General features: G+C 35.9%; 1 protein-coding gene across 1 annotated transcript in view; it reads left to right on the top strand.

Annotated features, from left to right (window-relative positions):
* Window positions 1-20,206, top strand: part of CFAP47 (cilia and flagella associated protein 47) — a 544,467-nt gene that overhangs the window by 424,347 nt on the left and 99,914 nt on the right. Inside the window, exons 56-59 of the mRNA XM_047075775.1 lie at window positions 5,333-5,441; window positions 9,027-9,131; window positions 12,705-12,861; window positions 19,625-19,723. Of these exons, the coding sequence (XP_046931731.1) occupies window positions 5,333-5,441; window positions 9,027-9,131; window positions 12,705-12,861; window positions 19,625-19,723 (470 nt within the window). The remainder of the gene's footprint in view (window positions 1-5,332; window positions 5,442-9,026; window positions 9,132-12,704; window positions 12,862-19,624; window positions 19,724-20,206) is intronic.

The raw sequence follows: 20,206 nt of genomic DNA on the forward strand, positions 1-20,206 counted from the left end.
TTTGAACTCCCCAAACTAGTCACTATAGGCTTCCTTGGGAAGAGGTATAAACTCCCAGGCACTTCTACTATCTGTACACTTGAGGAGACAGCAGGGCCCAAGGGAATCATCTGAAGGTCTCAGATGGAAGACGAACAGCGACATGTAGAGGTTGGAGTCTGGGGCTAGAGAACTGGTGAAGATCTTCTAGGGGAACTGGGTAGGGCAGCAGCAGTGTCTACTTCAAGTTATTAACAAATGTCTTTCTAGTTGTATATTTTTTCTCATTTTAAAAATATATTAATGTATGAAAACTATATGTGTATGTAACAAATCGAATACACTTATGTGAAAATGTTTAGCTCAACCAGTTTTACAATCATGTGTTTTTTTTTCATTCCACTAAAAGGTGCTCACCTTTTCTCTTTCCTTTTAAGTTCTTGTTACTTTTGTACATGGTTTTCTAAAGCATATTTCTTTTGATCCAAGTTGTACTGTGTATAATTGAAAATTACATATTATTAAAACATGTTTGATAATAACTATTTTGTGAGCCAGCCTTATTATGGATCCTTATCCTCTTTGGAAGTTTGTCTGGCCATTAATTGTACTCAGTGTCTTTAAAATGTTTTAATGCTATAAATTGGTGTGGCTCTATTTTCATACATTTATCTAGGTGGTTGGGGTTCCTTTCAATATGGAAACACATGATTTTCAGTTTCTGGAAGTCTCAGATTATGCTCTCTATTTTGTCTCTTCCTAAAACAGCCATGTTTTAGTTTTAGAACTTGGGGGCTATTTTAATTTTCTTATAGTTTGGCCTTTTTTACCAACATTTGTGCTTTTGGATTAAGTTAGATTTATTTGAATTTATCTTCCAATCTTTCTGTTGAATTTTCAGGTCAGCTGTCAACATCCAAGACCATTTTTGTTGTTGTTTGGATGTTTGATTTATGTGGTTTTTTTTATTATAATGTTCTGTTCCTATTTCGTGTTGGTAATATTTTTTGTGATATACTTGAGATATGAATGGTCATTTTAAGAGGTCATGGTCTTTTTCTTTAATTATAAATTTTGTACTCCTTTTTTCCTATTCAGAACTTTCTCTGATGCTTGTTTCACTCATATTTGAATGATATTCAGGACTTATTGACCCATTCATGTTGTTCTATGTACGATTCTTCATTTATTTTCGTTCCTGCAAAAAAAAAATCCTTCTTATTGTTAATAGACTTTTGTGTCTTTTTCCCCCGGTTTGGTATATTATGAAACGTGTTGTATGTAACATTGTTTATGCTTTTGTTGCATATTTATGCCTATTTTTCTTGGGTACAAACATAGGAATGCAATATCACTTTAATGTAGTGGATGATGACAGAGTTCAGAATTGGTTGTATTTATTTACACTCCCACCGGCCGTACGTGAATTGTAATTGCTTCACATTCTCAAGTACGTGGGTATGGTAAGACTAATTTTGACCATTCTGATGTGTATAAAGTGGTTTATCAATATACCTTTCATTTACATTTCCTTCATGACTAATGAGGTTGAGTGTCTGCCATGTATTTATTGACCATTTTGATATAGGCTTTTTTGAAGTGCCCGTTCATGTCCCTTCACCATTTTTCTGTTAGTTTGTATTTTCCTTTATATCTTTATGAGTCTTTATATATATTAGATACAAACCTTTGTGGGTTATATATGTTGCAAATATTCCTTCTTATCTTGTGAGTTTCCCTTTCAGTCCCTTAATAGAGTCTTTTAACAAAATTAAATTCTTAATTTTAATGTCGTTTCTCTACCTTTTTGTTTTCTCCTGTTCTTCCATACTCCAACGTCATTAAGAACTTCACTGTTCTTTCTAGAAAAATATCTTGTCTCGACCTCTTATATTTATATGTACAATCTACCTGGAATTGATACCTGCATGTGATGTGAGAGGAATATCAGTTAGGAGGTCATTACACTAATTCAGGACCAAGGTGATAGCGGCTTGGGCCAGAGTATTACCAGTGAATGTGGAGAGAAGTGTTCAGTTATGGGTTATTTTTTAAATTGGAGCTAATGACTACTACTATTTGAGGCATAAGGAAAACAGCAGGGCATGAATGACACTAAAGGTTTTGACCTGACCAACTGGAACTAAGGATGTGACATTAACTGAGATAGAGGAGACTATAAGAAGAGCTGGTGTGAGGGTAGGTATCAAGAGCTCAGTTTGGGACCTGTAAATTTGAGATTTCTGTTAAACATCTGAATGATGAGCATGAAGTTTGCTAAAAAGCCTCCAGTGCAGTGGAAATATTCATATTGGAGGTACATTATGTAGTCCCTAGGTTTATATCAAGTGTAAGCAAAGATGAGTGGAGTTAGTATGACTCTGCACTTCTATTTTGAAAATTTTTTTAATCTTTATTTATTTTGAGGGGGGTGGAGGAGCAGAGAGAGAGGGAGACAGAAAATCTGAAACAGGCTCCACGCTGTCAGCACAGAGCCCAACGTGGGTGAACCATGAAATCATGACCTGAAATTGGGACCTGAGCTGAAGGCTGTCCAAAACCAAGAGTTTGAGGCTTAACCCACTGGTCCACCCAGGCGCCCCAGGACTCTGCACTTATAAGTCAGAGAAAGCTTTAATTTGTTGTTTGCCTTACAGATGATTATTAATGAATTTCAGAATGACAGGTAGTGATCACTTACTAATTAATTTGCAGAATTAAATTAATGAAATTAATTGAATTTAGTCACCTCAGGAACCTTTACATATTGGAGGAATTTTTTGTTTTATTATTTTATAGAAAGTTCATTCTTCTCCGTGGTTCACAATAGTTTCTCATCCCCAGCATTTGACACTGTCTTTTTTTTTTAAGTGTCTTTTTATTTTAAAAGAGGTTAAGACTCATAAGAAGTCAAAAAAATAATGCAGAGTTCACATGTACACTTCATTCTGGAAATGGTTTTTAAGGTGCTACCACTTGGTTCACATTAAAATTACCTTCTCGTTGGGGCACCTGGTGGCTCAGTCACTTAAGCATCTGACTTGGTTTTGGCTCATGTCATGATCTCAAAGTTCATGAGCTTGAGTCCTGCATCAGGCTCTCTGCTGACAGCATGGAGCCTGCTTGAGATTCTCTGTCTTCCTCTGTCTCTGCCCCTTCCCCGCTCACACTCTCACTCAAAAATAAATAAATCAACATTTAAGAAAATTACCTTCTTGTTTTTCATTGATTTGACAGGTAATATTATTTTAGTTTTCCCTTGTTATTCTGTATTAACAAGTTTGAGACCATCTTGATAACAAAATATTTTATTATGAGGAATATGGAACCCAAGGAAAAAGTATAACAACGTTTTAACTCAAGAAATTTAATTCTGTCCCTAAATAATATGTGCATCAACAATCCTCAGTATATTGGGGTGCCTGGGTGACTCAGTCGGTTAAGTGTCCGACTTCAATTCAAGTCATGATCTCACAGTTCCTGAGTTTGAGCCTCGCGTTGGGCTCTGTGCTGACAGCTCAGAGCCTGGAACCTGCTTCGGGGATTCTGTGTCTCCCTCTCTCTGCCCCTCTCCTGCTCTCACTCTGTCTCTCTCTCTCTCAAAAATAAATAAGCACTAAAAAAAAAAAAAAAACAATCCTCAGTATACACATTTATAATTATAAACTTCATTTCTCATTATTGGGGAAACTAGCAATTAAAAAAAGGTTTATTAGATTCAGTTCCTTTGAAAACATTTTTCTGGATGAACAATGAATCAAGTACCTCTTTAGTTTACATATTTGCCCCTTGGTCCACTGGCAATCACAGGCTACATACACCTCTCTTACTTTTTGCACCTTTGCCCATTTCAGATGTAATCAAGTTATATTAATCTTTGCAGTGAAATTGATTTTAATTCCCACAAGACTATTTTTCACTGTTTTAGATTCCACGTATAAATGAGATCACACTGCATTCGTCTTTCTCTGTCTGACTTATTTCACTTTGCATAATGTCCTCTAGGATCATCCATGTTGTCACAAATGTCAGGATTTCCTTCTTTTTTACGTTTGGATAATATTCCATTGTATATATCACATTTTATTTATCTCTTCCTCTGTGGAAGAACATTTAGGTTATTTCCATATCTTGGCTATTGTGAATAATGCTGCAATTAACATGGAAATGCAGATATCTTTTTAAGATACTGATTTAATTTATTCTGGAAATATAGTCCAAAGTGGTATTTTTGGATCACATAGTAGTTTTATTTTTTAATTTTTTGAGAACCCCCCCCCCCATTATTTGCCATAGTGGCTGTACCAGTTTACATTCCCATCATCAGTGGACCACTATTCCATTTTCTCTACATCCTTGCCTACACATACTATTGTTTTTTAATAACAGCCATCCTAACAGGTTTGAGGTGGTATCCCAGTGTGGTTTGATTTGCATTTTTGCAAGATGACAATTTTCATGCTATACATCAAAAGGTATTAAAAATGATAGCGGGGTGAGAATTATGAACGCTCTTGATTATTCTTTGCTTTTAGTGTAAATATCAGCTACATTTCTGGGGGGAGGGCATTTACTCATCATTAGTCTGGATCTTTTCAATGTAATGGACAGAACTTTGTGAATTTTTTACTCTTTGTTATTATGTCTAGACTATGTTAACTTTTTTGGCTGAATTTAACAGTTATAAAATAATGAGTAAATATTGCTCCTAAAACTGGAATATATTCTAGTACCCAGGGTGGAATAACATTTGGTCTCAAAAATAGAAAATCAGGGACTAATTTAGCAAAATGTCATTAGTTCATATATGATTATTCTTATTTTGAAACTCACACAAGTTATTATGTTAGTTTTCTAGGCCTGTCATAACAAGTACCATCCGCTGGGTAGATTAAAACAACATAAATGTATTGTCTCACAGTTCTGGAGGCTAGAAATTTGAATTCAGGGTTTTCAGCAGGACCATGTTCCCTCCTGAAACCAATAAGAGAGAATCCTTCTTTCATCTGTGGCTTCTGGCGCTTGCCAGAAATCTTTGGTATTCCTTGATGTAGGGGCGCATCACTGTAATCTCCACCTCCATTGCTATATGGCCATTTTCTCATGTGTCTTCACATTATCTTCTTATATGGACACCAGTCATAGTGGATTAAGGGCCACCCTACTCCAGTATGATCACATCTTACCTAATTATACCTGCAGTGACCCTATTTCCAGATCAGGTCACATTCTGAGTTATTGGGAGTGAGAACTTAAATATATCTTTTTTGGGTATGCAGTTCAACCCATTAATAGTCATCACGTTTATAAAATTATCATTGAACAAGTTTACTGGCTTTGTGTTTCCTCCCAGGTGCATGGCTCAGATGATTTCTTTAGTTAATCCCACACACGAAACCTTAGAATTGCAAGCAACAAACAGTAATCCTGAAAATTTTGTCTTGGATGTTCACAGATCGGTGGTAAGTATATTTGGAAAGCCAAGTTACCTACCACTACTAGAGCATTTTCCAATACTGAGTTTGGGACACCATGGAATATTAGCATTTGATTTATTCATAAGGTTTTAAATGCTTAAAATTTAAAAATAGAATTTATATACATATATATCCCCCCTAATTTTAATTTATCAAAAAAAACCAATATCGTGTCCATCTAAAATTTTAAAATTCTCTATGCTAGAGTCATACTCATGATCACTGAACTCTAAATAAACTGATTGTGCTTTATTTTTGACCATTTTAGGAATCAGATTTGGGAATAATTTCCTAGTAGTATGATTTTGACTCAGCAGTCCTGTGTTTCCAGGGTCCCAGGAGGCAGCCTTCCAGCCCTTCTTGAGTTCCTGCCCACCTCCCCTCCCCCACTGGTAAACAGTGTGGACAGCTCTCACCCTCTCTCCTTTCTCTATCCCATTTTCTCATTCCTTGATCCCTAGCAGCGACTAGAACCAGTCAGTGGGCCCCAGTCACTTTTCTCCTCCCACAAGTAACAAAACAAAATCTAAAGGTTTAGCAGCAATATCTTTGTTTACAAACATATGATACCAAATATGTACAGTGAATACCAAAACCGTGTTTTCAGGTAAACTTCAAAATGGTAATTGTGATAGATTATTTTCTTCAGAGGATCTCACACTAAATCATGAAGCCCTACTAAGTAGATATGGTATTTTAGTAAAGGCTTTTACTCTTTGCTGTTTAATGATTGTTTAAGAAATCTATGTGATTTCATTTATATCTTAATACCTGTCTCTTGTAAATCACTGGTTACCAGCTAATAATACCACGATATGAAATTAGTTCTTAACTGCCATAGTGTGTCAAATGAGATATCACTAAGTATGGTATTGCTAAAATTGTATGTAGTTTAATCTTAGAATAACTATACACACATGCTTATATTACTTAACACTATATTCTCCATAAATTAGCCAGAATATGGTGGTCAGGATATAGTTTACAAATAACTGAAATTTCTCATTAGAAAGTGGTGCTTCTTATATCTTTTATATCATTATTTTTGCAGAAGAATATAAACTTTAGTCCGGGGGAAAACAAATGCAGTATATTGCATAATGAAGCATATAGCTTCTGCTTTAACATTTTAAAATGTTTATTTGTTTATTTTGAGAGAGAGAGAGAGAGAAAGAGGGAGAGAGAGAGAGAGAGAGAGAGAGAGAATCCCAAGCAGGCTCCATGCTGTCAGCACATAGCCTGACACGGGGCTCTAACTCATGAATTTTGAGATCTTGTCCTGAGCCAAAATCAAGAGTCAGATGCTTAACTGAGTAAGCCATCCAGGCGTCTCCTTCTTTAACATTTTAACCATGGTTTCTAGTATGTTCATTCTTTTATACACTTATAAAATATTCTTGAGCCCTGAATATGTACTTAACTTGAATACTGGGAAACAACTCAAAAATAAATTTATAGATGAGAAAAATACTACTATATATCATAGAACAAATAGGAGCACATACTAGTGGTAACTATAATATATATATACTATATAATACATATCGTACATATAACTATATACTAGAAAGGGAGACACACACCCACACACATATCTAACTTTATTCTTGGCTTGGTTGCATAGAATTCATGTTTACATAAGTAAAGATTTTAAAATATTGATGATTACTCATAAATGCTTCAATAAGTAAGCATAGACTTATTATCAAGGTAAATAATGATATAAAAACTTGTTTCCCTTCAACTATATATTATAAAAATTTTCAAACATATAGAGAAGTTGAAAGACTAATACAATGCACAAACTTACACCTTCTACCTTGGTTCTTATATTAATGACTTGCTATATTTTTCTCTCTCTCTTTCTCTTGCATTTCTTAATGTTCAGTCTGAAGGTAAGTTGTAGGCATTGTGCTATTTCAACACTAAATACTTCAGATTATATTTCTTAATAGTGTAATTAATCTCCCACATCATCTAGTATTCTGTCCAAATTTGAGTTTATTCACCTGCCTCAATTATCTTTCTCTCTTGAATTAAGATCCAGTTTAAGCTCACGTATTGGCATCAGTTATCGTGATGACACTTGTTTGTAATTAAATGTTTTTAAGTTTCACAAAGGTCCTATATTTAATATATTGTCTATATCCCAGTATACTAAGCCAGTATATTTGCTGCAGATAAATTCCAACCAGTGGCGTTTATCTTTCCTTCTTGTAACATGGGATTTTTCAGTGAATTTCAGGTGGAAATAAGGGAATTTTATTGAGTTACCGCTTGGTTGTATACACTACCTCTATCTTCACCGCATGTTTCTGACATATATTTAGTGAAGAGGAATCTGAGGCCAGAGAGGCTAAAAAAAACCCATGTGGTCAGTAAGTGGTAGAACTAGAATTAAAATCCAAGTTAATGTAGTACTATATAATTTTTCCAATGAAATAGATGATTTTATATATATATATTATACATATATTATACATATATATGTATATATATAGAGAGAGAGAGAGAACTTTTTTCATATTTGTTAAATTGAAAGAAAATATGAAATACAACTTTTCTTATTTTTTTTACTAAGGTTGATATTGAAATTAATTTATATTCCTTATGTGTGCATGAACTTAAGTGATTAACTGTCAGAGGGAGAGCCAACCTAAGATATAAATATTTGCTGTAGATAAACCATACATATATCTAGTAAGGAGCTGCCTCTGTTCTAAATATAAAATTAAGTTTGTGTTTGTATTTGTATTTCATGGTCATGATCAGAACATTATTATTAAGCACTAAGTACTACCTTCTACAAGGATTTGAATGTCACTGCTATTTTACAGTTTTACATTTTCAAAAGTTATCTGGCAAAATACAGTAGTGAAAAAAATAAACTTACTTTTCAGACATGTGCCCTCTCATTTTATCATTCTGTAAGTGTTGATGTTAGATATTATATTATTCACGGTATAGCATTGTGATTACCCAGGTACTCAAATCCTTATTATATTGTGATGGACTTGCTGGCTTTCACAATCTCTAAAGAGGTGACTCATTCTAATACTGTTCAGACTCAAGTTATTCTAACAGGTCACACCTGGAATGTGAATGTGATCGGACAAAAAGGAACACTTCATTGTACACTAAAGAAGCCTTCCTTACATCTATGCTTAGAATCAGTTCATTTCGTTTGACATCGCCAAAGCTACAAGTTAGGTTTCCAGAGGTTTAACATGTATCAGGATGATCAATAAGCTATGGGTTCTTAAATATTTCTACTATTCAGGGTTCTTACTCAGCTTTAAAACCTAATCCTGCTTTCCTCGTATAGAGCAAGTGACTCCATGTGGTCATTGTCTGGGAGAAGAACATGGTGCAAACACCACTAAACACTGTTTACCATGGCTGTTATACCAGTATGCCCCAAGCAGGCATACTGGGAACGGATAATGTGTACAAGGTAACACACTAATCACGTGAATATCAGTCTGGCATATACCTAGCATGCAAAGGTGCTGACTCAAATAAAAGTATCGATTTTTCTTTCTCTTTCTTTTTCTCTCTAAATTTACACAGCTGACCATACCTCCTCACTCCACCAAAGAGGTATCTGTTCATTTCTGTCCTTCTGCTCTTGGAAGAACTGGTCATCAAGCTTCTATCATCTTCCACTGTGCTCAGGTATGACAAAGTATTCTTGGACCAAGTAAAGTCAATTAAATTTCAAAATCAATAAATAAGTAAATGTAATTCATTCATTTCACATTTTTTGCAAGTGAAACAAGTGGATTGTAAATTATTAATTAAATGAACTTTTGGAAATGCAGTATACATTGTGCATGTGGAGGTGTCTAAAGAAGCTACTTTCAGGGGCGCCTGGATGGCTCAGTTACTTAAGCGTCCAACTTCGGCTCAGGTCATGATCTCACAGTTCGTGGCTTAGAGCCCCACGTCAGGCTCTGTGCTGACAGCTTGAATCCTGGAGTCTGCTTCAGATTCTGTGTCTCCCTTTCTGTCTGTCCCTCCCCCGCTCATGCTGTGTTTTTCTCTCTCTCTCTCAGCAAAGAGTCCAATGCAGGGCTTGAACACACAAACCATGAGATCATGACCCGAGCCAAAACCAAGAGCTGGACACTTAACCAACTGAGCCATCCAGGCACCCCACAAGGCAGATCTTTTAAATCATTGCTTCATAGTGGGCCTGGCCCCTTCATCTTAATCGTTAGGGACAATTTAGTTGCTTGCATTTCTGGTGGAAATTGTATCAATTCAAAGATTCTGACACATCAGCAGTGCAACTCTACTTTCAGTTCTACATCTCAGCTTTAGAAAATCCTAGCCTAGAAATTGAATGTCAAATTCTTTTGTTTTTAATTTTTTTTAATGTTTATTTATTTTTGAGAGACAGAGAGAACAAGTGGGGGAGGGGCAGAGAGAGAGGGAGACACAGACTCTGAAGGAGGGTTCAGGCTTTGAGCCGTCAGCACAGAGCCTGACGCGGGGCTCGAACTCGTGAACCATGAGATCATGACCTGAACCCAACTCGGACTCAACCCTCTGAGCCAACCAGGCACCCCGTGAAATTCTGTATCAAACACAAAAGAACTTAAACAAGTATGTAATCAACACAACTTTTGTAACTCAGATTAACACTGGTGCTTGATTTCAGTCACCCTGAGCATCTCCTTCGAAGTTGTAGCACATCTCCAAAGATTTACCTGTGGTTAGATTTAAATCAATAATTCATTTATCCTTTCAGCTCCCGGATGCAGACCCCTTCAACTTTTTCAATGTGCTGCCTTGTTAAGATTTTTCTTGCCTTTCCTTTTTATTTTCTTTGCCATTCTTTTTCATTTTATCCCTGAATCATTCGGGACTTCCTCTTTTATCTAATTCATCCACACAGCAAAAACTGTGTTTAGCTGTTTAGCCAGCAAAAACAGTTTCTTGGAAAGTATTAATTGAATGAACTTCTGGAAATATGGTATATGGTATTATTTATATGTAGCCATCTAAAGAAGATATTTTTAAAAATAAAGTTAAAGGTTTTACTTTTCTAAGAGTACACAGTAACTTTTAACCATTAGGGAAACACTAATGTAGGTTTCTATCCCTCTCTTATGTAGTTGACCTGGCACACACAAATGAGTAGCTGCTTAATCTAAAGTCTACAAATGTCAGTCCTTATATGATAAATTTGAACTATTTCTGATCGTTTGTCCTTGTTGAACTAAAGGAAGTGGCTGTAGTTTATCATTCATTTCATTCATTTCCGGTTTGGAGCCAGGTAAAGAGCCCCTGCTTTGTAAAACTCCAACTTCGCTCTAAAGTTGTTTGTGCGCATTTTGAATCCTGAGGTTACTTTGCCTAGGGCTTCACTACTGTAAATATCAGGAACTACTGTAAATATGCTACCAGAGTCTCTAAATGAGATTGTGTTACAGTGTAACGGAATAAGAGCAACAATAGTAGGCTGCAAACCTGGCAATCAGGCCTTCTCTTAGAGACCAGACTGATGTTCTTAGATTTTCTTTCTTGGTTTTCAGTTGTTTTAATTTTATTTTCACATAGTTGCCATTATTTCATTCATATTTGATCGTGTGACTTGCTGTATCTAGAGGTCAGAATAGCAAAAATGAAAGAAGACATAAAGTCAGACTGGTTTGATTACCCAGCATGAATCTGTGATTCTTGCAGCCTGTGTCTATGAAAACTTTGTTAATTCTTAGGAGGCTGTATTGTCCTTGAGCTCTGCTTAGTGTGTAAGCGAGATTTGCTATCTTTTACCTCCACTAATTATCTTTCAGAAACATGGGAATTGGATCTTTAAAGGGTTTGCTGTGTCTTCATTCAAAAAAGTTAGAGATAAAGATGGGCTAAATATGTCACTATTTTTTAATGCACATGTTCATTTGGATACTCTTTAGTTTCCCCTCCCTGAACCCAAGGGGATAATTTAAGCAATGCCAGAGCAGTTGTTGGATACTAGCGTTCAGTAATATGGGATATGGTTTAATTTAGAAGTTCCAGTATTCCAGGCCATATGGCAAAACATGAACACACTGACATTGGCCTCCTTGTTTTTGTAGTTTGGTTCACTCCCAGTGGTTTAAAGTAACTTTATTTCTGTCCTTCAGGATTGAATTTTATCAAGTAGCCAAAAGAAGTAAGTAATTTATGTAAAACAGTTGTTAATGTAATTGAACCCTGATGCTTAATCCCAGTCATTCAGTTGTGTGTAATCAAGGTAGGACATCATAAGTGAAAACATAGTGTACTTGTATGTTGTTAGTAAAATGTCTAACTAAAAGTAATGCAGTCATCTGAAGATAAATGCAGGTAAAACTTCCCTTTAATCCTTCCTACGCAGACACAGCATTTTATGGATTTACTTCATCACCTATCCTCATTTGAAACAGTCTTAAAAGTTTCCCTCTTTTGTTGGAATTTAGGCTTGGACACATCTATGTAGTTTAATACATTATAAACTAGGTTATTTTGTGTTGGTTTTCATTTAGTGACCTCCTTATTCATCTGTAACATTAGCAAAGTATTCAGTGCAGAGAACTGAGTCAGAGTCTGCTGTACTTTCGGGACTTTCATTCTAAATGAACACAAAGGGAACATTTTCAAACAGTGCTTTACAGGCTTACGAAACCCAGATAAGAACAATGGCTACGTGTGATCTCCTTCACATAATTTTTGAGCTCTTCTCCCCATCTTGTCCTACCAGAACGTACACTGTACTAGACGGTGGGGATAAATAATATGCCATGCAATTGTGCACACTTCCTTTTAATGGGGCTTCAATCTGTGCCTCACCATCTTTGCCTTCATGTGATAACTATCTGAATTTCATTTGAAATTCACCCTAAGATTTTGGAAACTTCATGCAGTATTTAGTACCCAGTTTGCTAGACAAATTGATTTCTTAAAAAACCTTGAATAGAAATGCAAGGTTTTCATTAAGATTTCTCTTTTATGTTGCTATAAATAAACTTTTATGCATAGAAATATGTTTAATATTTTGAGTCTGGGTCTTTTGCCCCTTTTTTTAAGTGTAGAAATACACTGAAATTTCAGTGAAATCAAAAAGAATTTGGAAAAGAAAGGAAAAATATAACTGCATATTAATATTAACAACAAAATGTCTCTTACCTGCCAAGATTTTTATGCATATTACATTTACTAAGTGTTGCCAATAAGATGTACATGATTAGGATATATGTATCATGAATGTTTATCTTTAAACAGTTTACAGAATGGAGATTCTTCCTCTCTGGAATAGGACTATTCCCCCAGCCTATAGACATAAAAAGAATAACCGCATACCTCAGTCTTCAATCATCTGTTGTTATAACTTTCCAAAATCCCACCAAGGAAGATGTTCTAATCGATATCATACTAACAAGTAAGTTTTTTTAAATATATATTACATATGTTATTTTGTAATTATTAATGAAACCTGTTTTATCACAGAATCCAAGCATTTTAGAGATAATGGACACTTTAGGAATCCATTAGCTGTTTCAACACCATCATTTTGTAAAAGAGAAAACAACATGTGAGAGATGAAGTATCTTGGCTGAAATCACAGCTTACAAATGGTGGAGCCAGAATCAGAAATTAGACGTCTAGGGGTGCCTGGGTGGCTCAGTCAGTTAAGCATAGATTTCAGCTCAGGTCATGATCTCACAGCTTATGAGTTCAAGCCCCACATTAGGCTCTGTGCTAACAGCTCAGAGCCTGGAGCCTGCTTCAGATTCTGTGTCTCCCTTTCTCTCTCTGCCCCTCCCCCACTCACGCTCTGTCTCTTTATCCTTCAAAAATAGATAAACATTTAAAAAAATTAAAAAAAAAAGAAATTAGAAATCTCTGTACCAAGTCAATTTCTTCCAATTTTATCTGTAAAACCAAATATGTAAATTAGTAGATTTGTAAGATTTTTATGACCTGACTCAACTATGCCAATGCTTATTCCTTAAAAGTTTTTAGAAATTCTAGTATTCTGATTTTGTTTCATTTCCCACTTTTCTTCCTTTTTAAAAATTTTAATTCCCATATAGCTAACATACAGTGTTCTCTTAGTTTCAGATCCACAAGATAGTGATTCAGTAATTTCATATATCACTCAGTATCATCATCATATAAACATAGGTGTGCAAGTATCCCTTTGAATTAGTGGTTTTGTATTTTTTTGGTAAATACCCAGTAGTGTGATTATAGCGGATCATAGGGTAGTTCTATTTTTAACTTTTTGAGGAAACTTCACACTGTGTTCCACAATGGATGCACCCTCTTTTCTTTATAAATAGCATATTTGGATTAAATTCTGGGTCTAACAAAACTTGAGTTTTTTTTCCATGTCATGTTACAAATACATGTTTTTAAGTTAGATCTTGTAGAGTTTCTGATCACTTTTTATTAAAAGACCAAATAATGAGGTTCTAAAATCGAAACCAACTCTTTATAAGTTTTCTGAAGCACATTTTAAATCTAATATTGGACATTACTAATTTTCTCTTTTCAAATATTATTACTACATCGACTAACACTACTACTGCTGGCATAATTCATTTTATGAAGCTCAATTGTTAGGCCAAAAGGAATGCATACATGTTAAGGTTTTTGATATAAATAACCAAGTTACTCTCCAGGATGGTTGTACTGTTGCAATTCATGCTCCTATGAGGAGTCAATTACAGACATTCCCTCTTTTCCTGAACCTTGTAAACCCTGACTAGTAGCATTCTCCTTAATCTCCATCAATCTGATAGAGGCAGATTGTATTTTATCATGAATGCAAATTACTATTTTTTGATTAATGCTGAAGCTGAACAGCATCGTTTACTTGTTGAAGTTTTTGTCTTTCCTGATCACCTCCTCCTGCTCTTGGTATAAAATAATTAAGTAAAAATTAAGAACATACCGTCATCTAATGTACAATTGTCTTGTGAAGACCTTGGCTGTGATGAGAAGGAGAGACACGTCAGTAATTAGCAAAAGGTGGTTGTAGGGGCGCCTGGGCGGCTCAGTCAGTTAAGCGTCCGACTTCTGCTCAGGTCATGATCTTGCAGTTTGAGTTCACCCCTGCATCGGGTGCTCTATCAGTGTGGAGCCCACTTTGAATCCTCTCTCTCCCTCTCTGCCCCTCCTGCACATGCTCTCTCTCTCTCTCTCTCTCAAAAATAAATACTTTTTAAAAAAGTTTTCTTTAAAAAAAAAAAAGTTGATTATAGACTCAAGGAAGTCAGCATTTTAATATGGAAGACATGAGCATTTGTATAGGCAGAAAGAAGAAGACAGGATTGAGCAGAAGTTAAAGCTGTAAAAGAGGTAGGGCTTAACTGATGGGTATGGCTCTGGGAGGACCGGGATCAGACTTGAAGGAGAAGGAATAGCCTTGAACAAGAGGGGCATTTCTACCTTTGGACAGGTGGAGGTAGGGTAAAACAAACGTGGCTGTAGATAAATTGTTAGGGTGCTAGAAGGGCTTTGGAATTAAGTGCGGTTACATTTATATTTTTATCTGACGACCAGTGACAGAGTAGATTTGAAGAGTAGCACAGTGATTTAAAGTAATTGCTGCAGGGAATGGAGGGTGGAGCTGACAAAATTAAAATACAAAAGGCATTTGGCTGGAATTAGAAACTACAAATTTAGCTAGGCACCAAGAAAATACCCTTCTGAAGTTCGTACCACTTCTGGGGTTCGGAATTCCTGGTGTGGGAACAACATACAAGGCTGATAAATGGATCTGTCCAAGAAATGGAATTTTCAAGACAATTGCAGGCAAATCACTTCAGAAGGATGTGAATGTTATAAAAACATATTGGATCAAGATCGTTAACATTAAAAAATAAATTATGTAGGGTGCCTGGGTGGCTCAGTAGGTTAAGTGTCTGACTTCCGGTCATGATCTCACGGTCCGTGAGTTCGAGCCCGGCATTGGGATCTGTTGCTGCCAGCTCAGAGCCTGGAGCCTGCTTCAGATTCTGTGTCTCCCTCACTCTCTCTGCCCCTCCCCCGCTCAGGTTCTGTCTATCTGTCTGTCTGTCTCTCTCTCTCTCAAAAATAAATAAACATAAAAATTTTTTGAATAAATTATGAAGTAATTTGTGGCTTGTTTTTTTTCTTTAATTGGTCTGAAACACTTTTGATATATAACAGGAAAAAACAGTAAGCTTGACAATGAAAGACTTATTAGTCTTTTGTATTTTTTTAAATATGTATTTATTAATTCTGGGAGAGAGAGCAAGATCACTAACTGGAGAGGGAGAGAAAGAGAGGGACAGAATTCCAAGCAGGCTCTGCACTGTCAGTGCAAATCCCGATGCAGGGCTTGAACCTACAAACCATGAGATCACAGCCTGAGCCAAAACCAAAGGTCAGACAGTCAACCAACTGAGCCACCCGGTTTGTATTTTAAAACAGTATTTTTAATAAACTTGCTCTCTCTTGAGTAAATGTTTAGACCCTCAGATACTCCCCCTTCCTTCAACCTGAGGAGACCAGGGACCAAGAATGACACCAACCTCTGGTATCTTTCCTTTTTTCACTTTCACCCTTTCCTTTATGAAAATATTTCTCCTTTCCTTTTCTTAGTACTGAAGTCCCTCTCTCTCTCTCTCTCTGTCTCTGTCTCTGTCTCTCCCTGTCTCTGTCTCTGTCTCTGTCTCTCTCTCTCTGTCATAACCTCTTCCTTCTTTCTGTTGTGGGTTCTGTTTTTTTTCTAGCCACCATGTTCGTGTCTTATATTCATATTCTTGGCGACTGGGCCTCATAATTTGGCTTGAATTATTGAAGGGACCACAAGAAAACATGACTGACAATAAGGATAAAAATATTTAACATGTATGCCAAATATACTAATTTAAAAAGGTACTAAATTAAGACCTTCTAATTTAAATATTTGAAAATATCTTAAAATTATTTCATGAAAGGACTGTGCAATCCCTTGCTATCTTTCAAAAGAAGAGATCATCGTTTCTACAGATGCTACAGAATTCACAGAATCCCCTTACAGAAGTTGGTAGCAAGACTCATAACACCAACTTGGTGGTTGCTGAGTGAGAGAAGTCTCACAGTATTTCAGATCCAGCGTTCCTGATTTCTCTTTCAATAGAAAGATAGATAGATAGATAGATAGATAGATAGATAGATAGATAGATAGATATAATAGATATACAAGATATATAGGAAAAGATATCTTTCAGAATGCACTGTTTTTCCAAGAAGGCAATGTTTTTAGAATTGCAAACTCATTCTCAAACTTTTATATTGCCAATTGTCTAATGTCTTTTCTTCTGCTGAGATTTTAGCGATTTCCATTTTAATAACTTATTTCAGAAATGCTGCCCTTTGACATTTAAGAATCTTTTATTCTATTTCATTAAATTCTATTTAATTCTTTAATTCTATTGTGTGTTGTGTCTAAGCTTTTTTTTTTTAAAAATTAATGTTTATTTATTTTTGAGGGAGAGAGTGCGAGTGGGGAAGGAGCAGACAGGGAGGGAGACACAGAGTCTGAAGCAGGCTCCAGGCTCTGAGCTGCCAGCACAGAGCCTGATGCAGGGCTTGAACCCACAAACTGTGATCATGACTTGATCATGATCATGATCATGACTGGAGCCGAAGTTGGACATTTAACCGACTGAGCCACCCAGGCGCCCTGTCTCTAAGTTTTTTTCAGTTGAACATTACACAAGGCAAGGTGTTGAAAAGATTATATTCCAGGGGTCTATTCATATCTTACTTCATGCAACCTTTAAATGGTGGGTGGGATAGGGAGGCTAGAGGGGAGATGGCCTAAACGCTAAGAGAATAGTAGAGACATCTCCAAAACAGACCTTTAATGAGTCCCATGAGGAGCAGGATACTACTTCACAAAAGCTTCAAATAACCTAGGGCGCTCGCATTTGTTATACACTCACTTTTGTACCAGGCTTGAGCTCTGTAAATGTGACTATACCCAATCTTTAAAAAAAGACTCTTGGAGGGGCGCCTGGGTGGCGCAGTCGGTTAAGCGTCCGACTTCAGCCAGGTCACGATCTCGCGGTCCGTGAGTTCTAGCCCCGCGTCGGGCTCTGGGCTGATGGCTCAGAGCCTGGAGCCTGTTTCCGATTCTGTGTCTCCCTCTCTCTCTGCCCCTCCCCTGTTCATGCTCTGTCTCTCTCTGTCCCAAAAATAAATAAACGTTGAAAAAAAAATTAAAAAAAAAAAAAAGACTCTTGGAGACTTCTCAGATACGGAACCTGAGGCTTAGAAATTTCCCAAAACCATGCAGTGAGTAAGTGATTGAACAGTGTCTTGAACTCATCACGTCTAGCTGTCTTCTCCAGGGCCACCTAACTGGCATTCTAAGTTGTCTGCTTACAGATGGTGCTTATAAAGCCCCATACTGATGAGGCTGTAAAGAATTGCACTTGCCTCTCTTTTTGCTTCTTCCCCTTAAGATCTCAGTAAAGAGGCCTCCCTTCATCCAATCAAAGGACCTCAGGAAATACCTCTGACTGCCACTCCTTTCACATTTTCTCAGCTCCTCAGATCTCTCCTTTCTCTTTTTAACTCTGCCATCAGACCCTGGTTCTGCCTCATCAACACATGCTTGGACTTCCTGTGTTGGCCTCCTTGATCAGCCTCGACATGTACCCTTGCTCAGTGACTGGTATCAGTGGACTCAGTTCCCACAATCCTCTCTGATCAATAATAATGCCCTCCACTCCAGCCCCTGCTGTCAAGGTTCCACCCTATTTAGCCAGGAATAAAGGTGGAAAAAGGAAAGGTAGCCATGGGTGGGTTTGAGTCAACACATTACAAATTAGGGCCTGATGTACCTATTAGGAATTTAAGGACACATCTCCATTATTTGTATGTGTGTGCCCTTGCTCATATAACCACATTCCAGACCTGCGAATTTGTGCTTGTTAATGGCAGGGGTTATATTCATTCATAGCTTTATTCCTACCTAAATGAGTATTTCAGTGCTGGCATATGTTGGTAGAGCAGGAATTGAATATTCAGTCACTGATTATATACTGATCATCTGTTTTGTGCTGAAAACTGTCATATGCACATTTCAAAACTACTAGATCTGTAATATACATACACAAAAACATATATACATTGTGGTATTCTATTTGTGAAATATCACTTACAGATTATATACCTAAAAGTTACATAAATGAATGACGCAGTAGTCGATGCATAAAATATAGCTGTTTTGATTTCTTTTCAACTAAAATAGCTATAGTCTTGAGATTATTTACTCTTTTTGCTAAATTCAAATTTAAATGCAGTGTTAGTGATTTTATTCAAATGTTTAGATATAAGTGGATTCTTTTCCAGACACCAATAGTTTTATTGAAGAGCAAAACAAAATGACAGTAGGGATAAAGGAGTATCTAATAATTTGCTATATAAAAATATACATGATATACATATATATACATATATACACACATATATATACATATATATACTCATATATATATAAGTAATGCCCCAGTACGTATTGCTATACAAATAATGCCCCTACGTATATATTGTTTCATGTTTGAGATGTGTATTTAAGGTGTATTTCTGTAAGTAGTATTGATGGGCAAAATGGTGAATAAATGTACAATTTTACCAAGTGTTACAAAAATCCTCTTCATGGGGGTTATATCATGCACTCACATTTCTTTCCAAGGACAGTGTATTTAAAATTATATATAAATGCTTGTGCCGACAGAAATTTTTATCTTTTATATATGGTAGCACTAAAAGCAAGTACTTGTTATGTAGCTAGTATGTTTTGGGTAATTGGTTTTGTATTTATTGGTTTAAATTACTGTCAATGCATATTCATTTATGCATATGTAAATATTAACTACTGCCAGCCATTTTTAGATAGAGGGCTCAAACAGGCTCTCATTCATATCTATTGTTTGAGTAGTTTAAATTAAAATTCTAAGAATGTATGAGTTGATTTTATAATATTATAGAGAAAACCATTTATAATGTTGGCTATGTTCTTCAAAAATGGCATTTAAATGTCATCTTAAAATATACTTGGAAAAATAATTATCTGAGAAATTTCCCACTAGAGGGGAGTTTTGATTCTCTTTCAGTCTCTCCTGCTATTTTTCCTCTTGAATGTGACATTGAAGAATATCTCTTTATATTTTTATTAGGTCGGGAAAAGCCCAGGCATCTCATCCTTGACCATCACTGGGATAAGTTCTTCAGGCAGACTTCTGCTTTCAGTTTTAGTGGCCTGAGTCACACAAAAGGTATGGATTTCTGCATTATATTCTGTCCTTCTATATGGTTTTGTATTTCAGAGATGATGAAATTGTATGTCTGTTGTCTTAATACATATTTAATAATAATTATACAATTAAAAACTTGGATACAAATTTTAGCAAGTTGATAGAAACACATGGATAGTATAACCTTTATATATATTCATTACGTCTTCACCGGCTTTCATTCCATAACATAGAAGTACAATTTGTAAAATATTTTATCTTTGAGATTGTGAATGGTCAAAAATCATACCACTTAATACGTAAGTGTGTGAGTCAAAGAAGGTTTTGGAAAATTAAAAATAAATAGTATGCTAAAGCTATTCATAACCATGAAAAATAATTGCATCTTTACAAAGCTAATAATTCCCTGAAAATTTATTATAGGATGTTTATCTCTTTGTACACTATATTAATCATCCCACTTGCACCTTGATGAATAGGAAAATATCTAAGGCATTAGAAATA

The sequence above is a fragment of the Lynx rufus genome, unplaced genomic scaffold, assembly GCF_022079265.1.
Source record: "Lynx rufus isolate CCGP_SWC_20201006 ecotype Redwood Valley unplaced genomic scaffold, mLynRuf1.p SCAF_14, whole genome shotgun sequence".
Classification (NCBI taxonomy): Eukaryota; Metazoa; Chordata; class Mammalia; order Carnivora; family Felidae; genus Lynx; species Lynx rufus.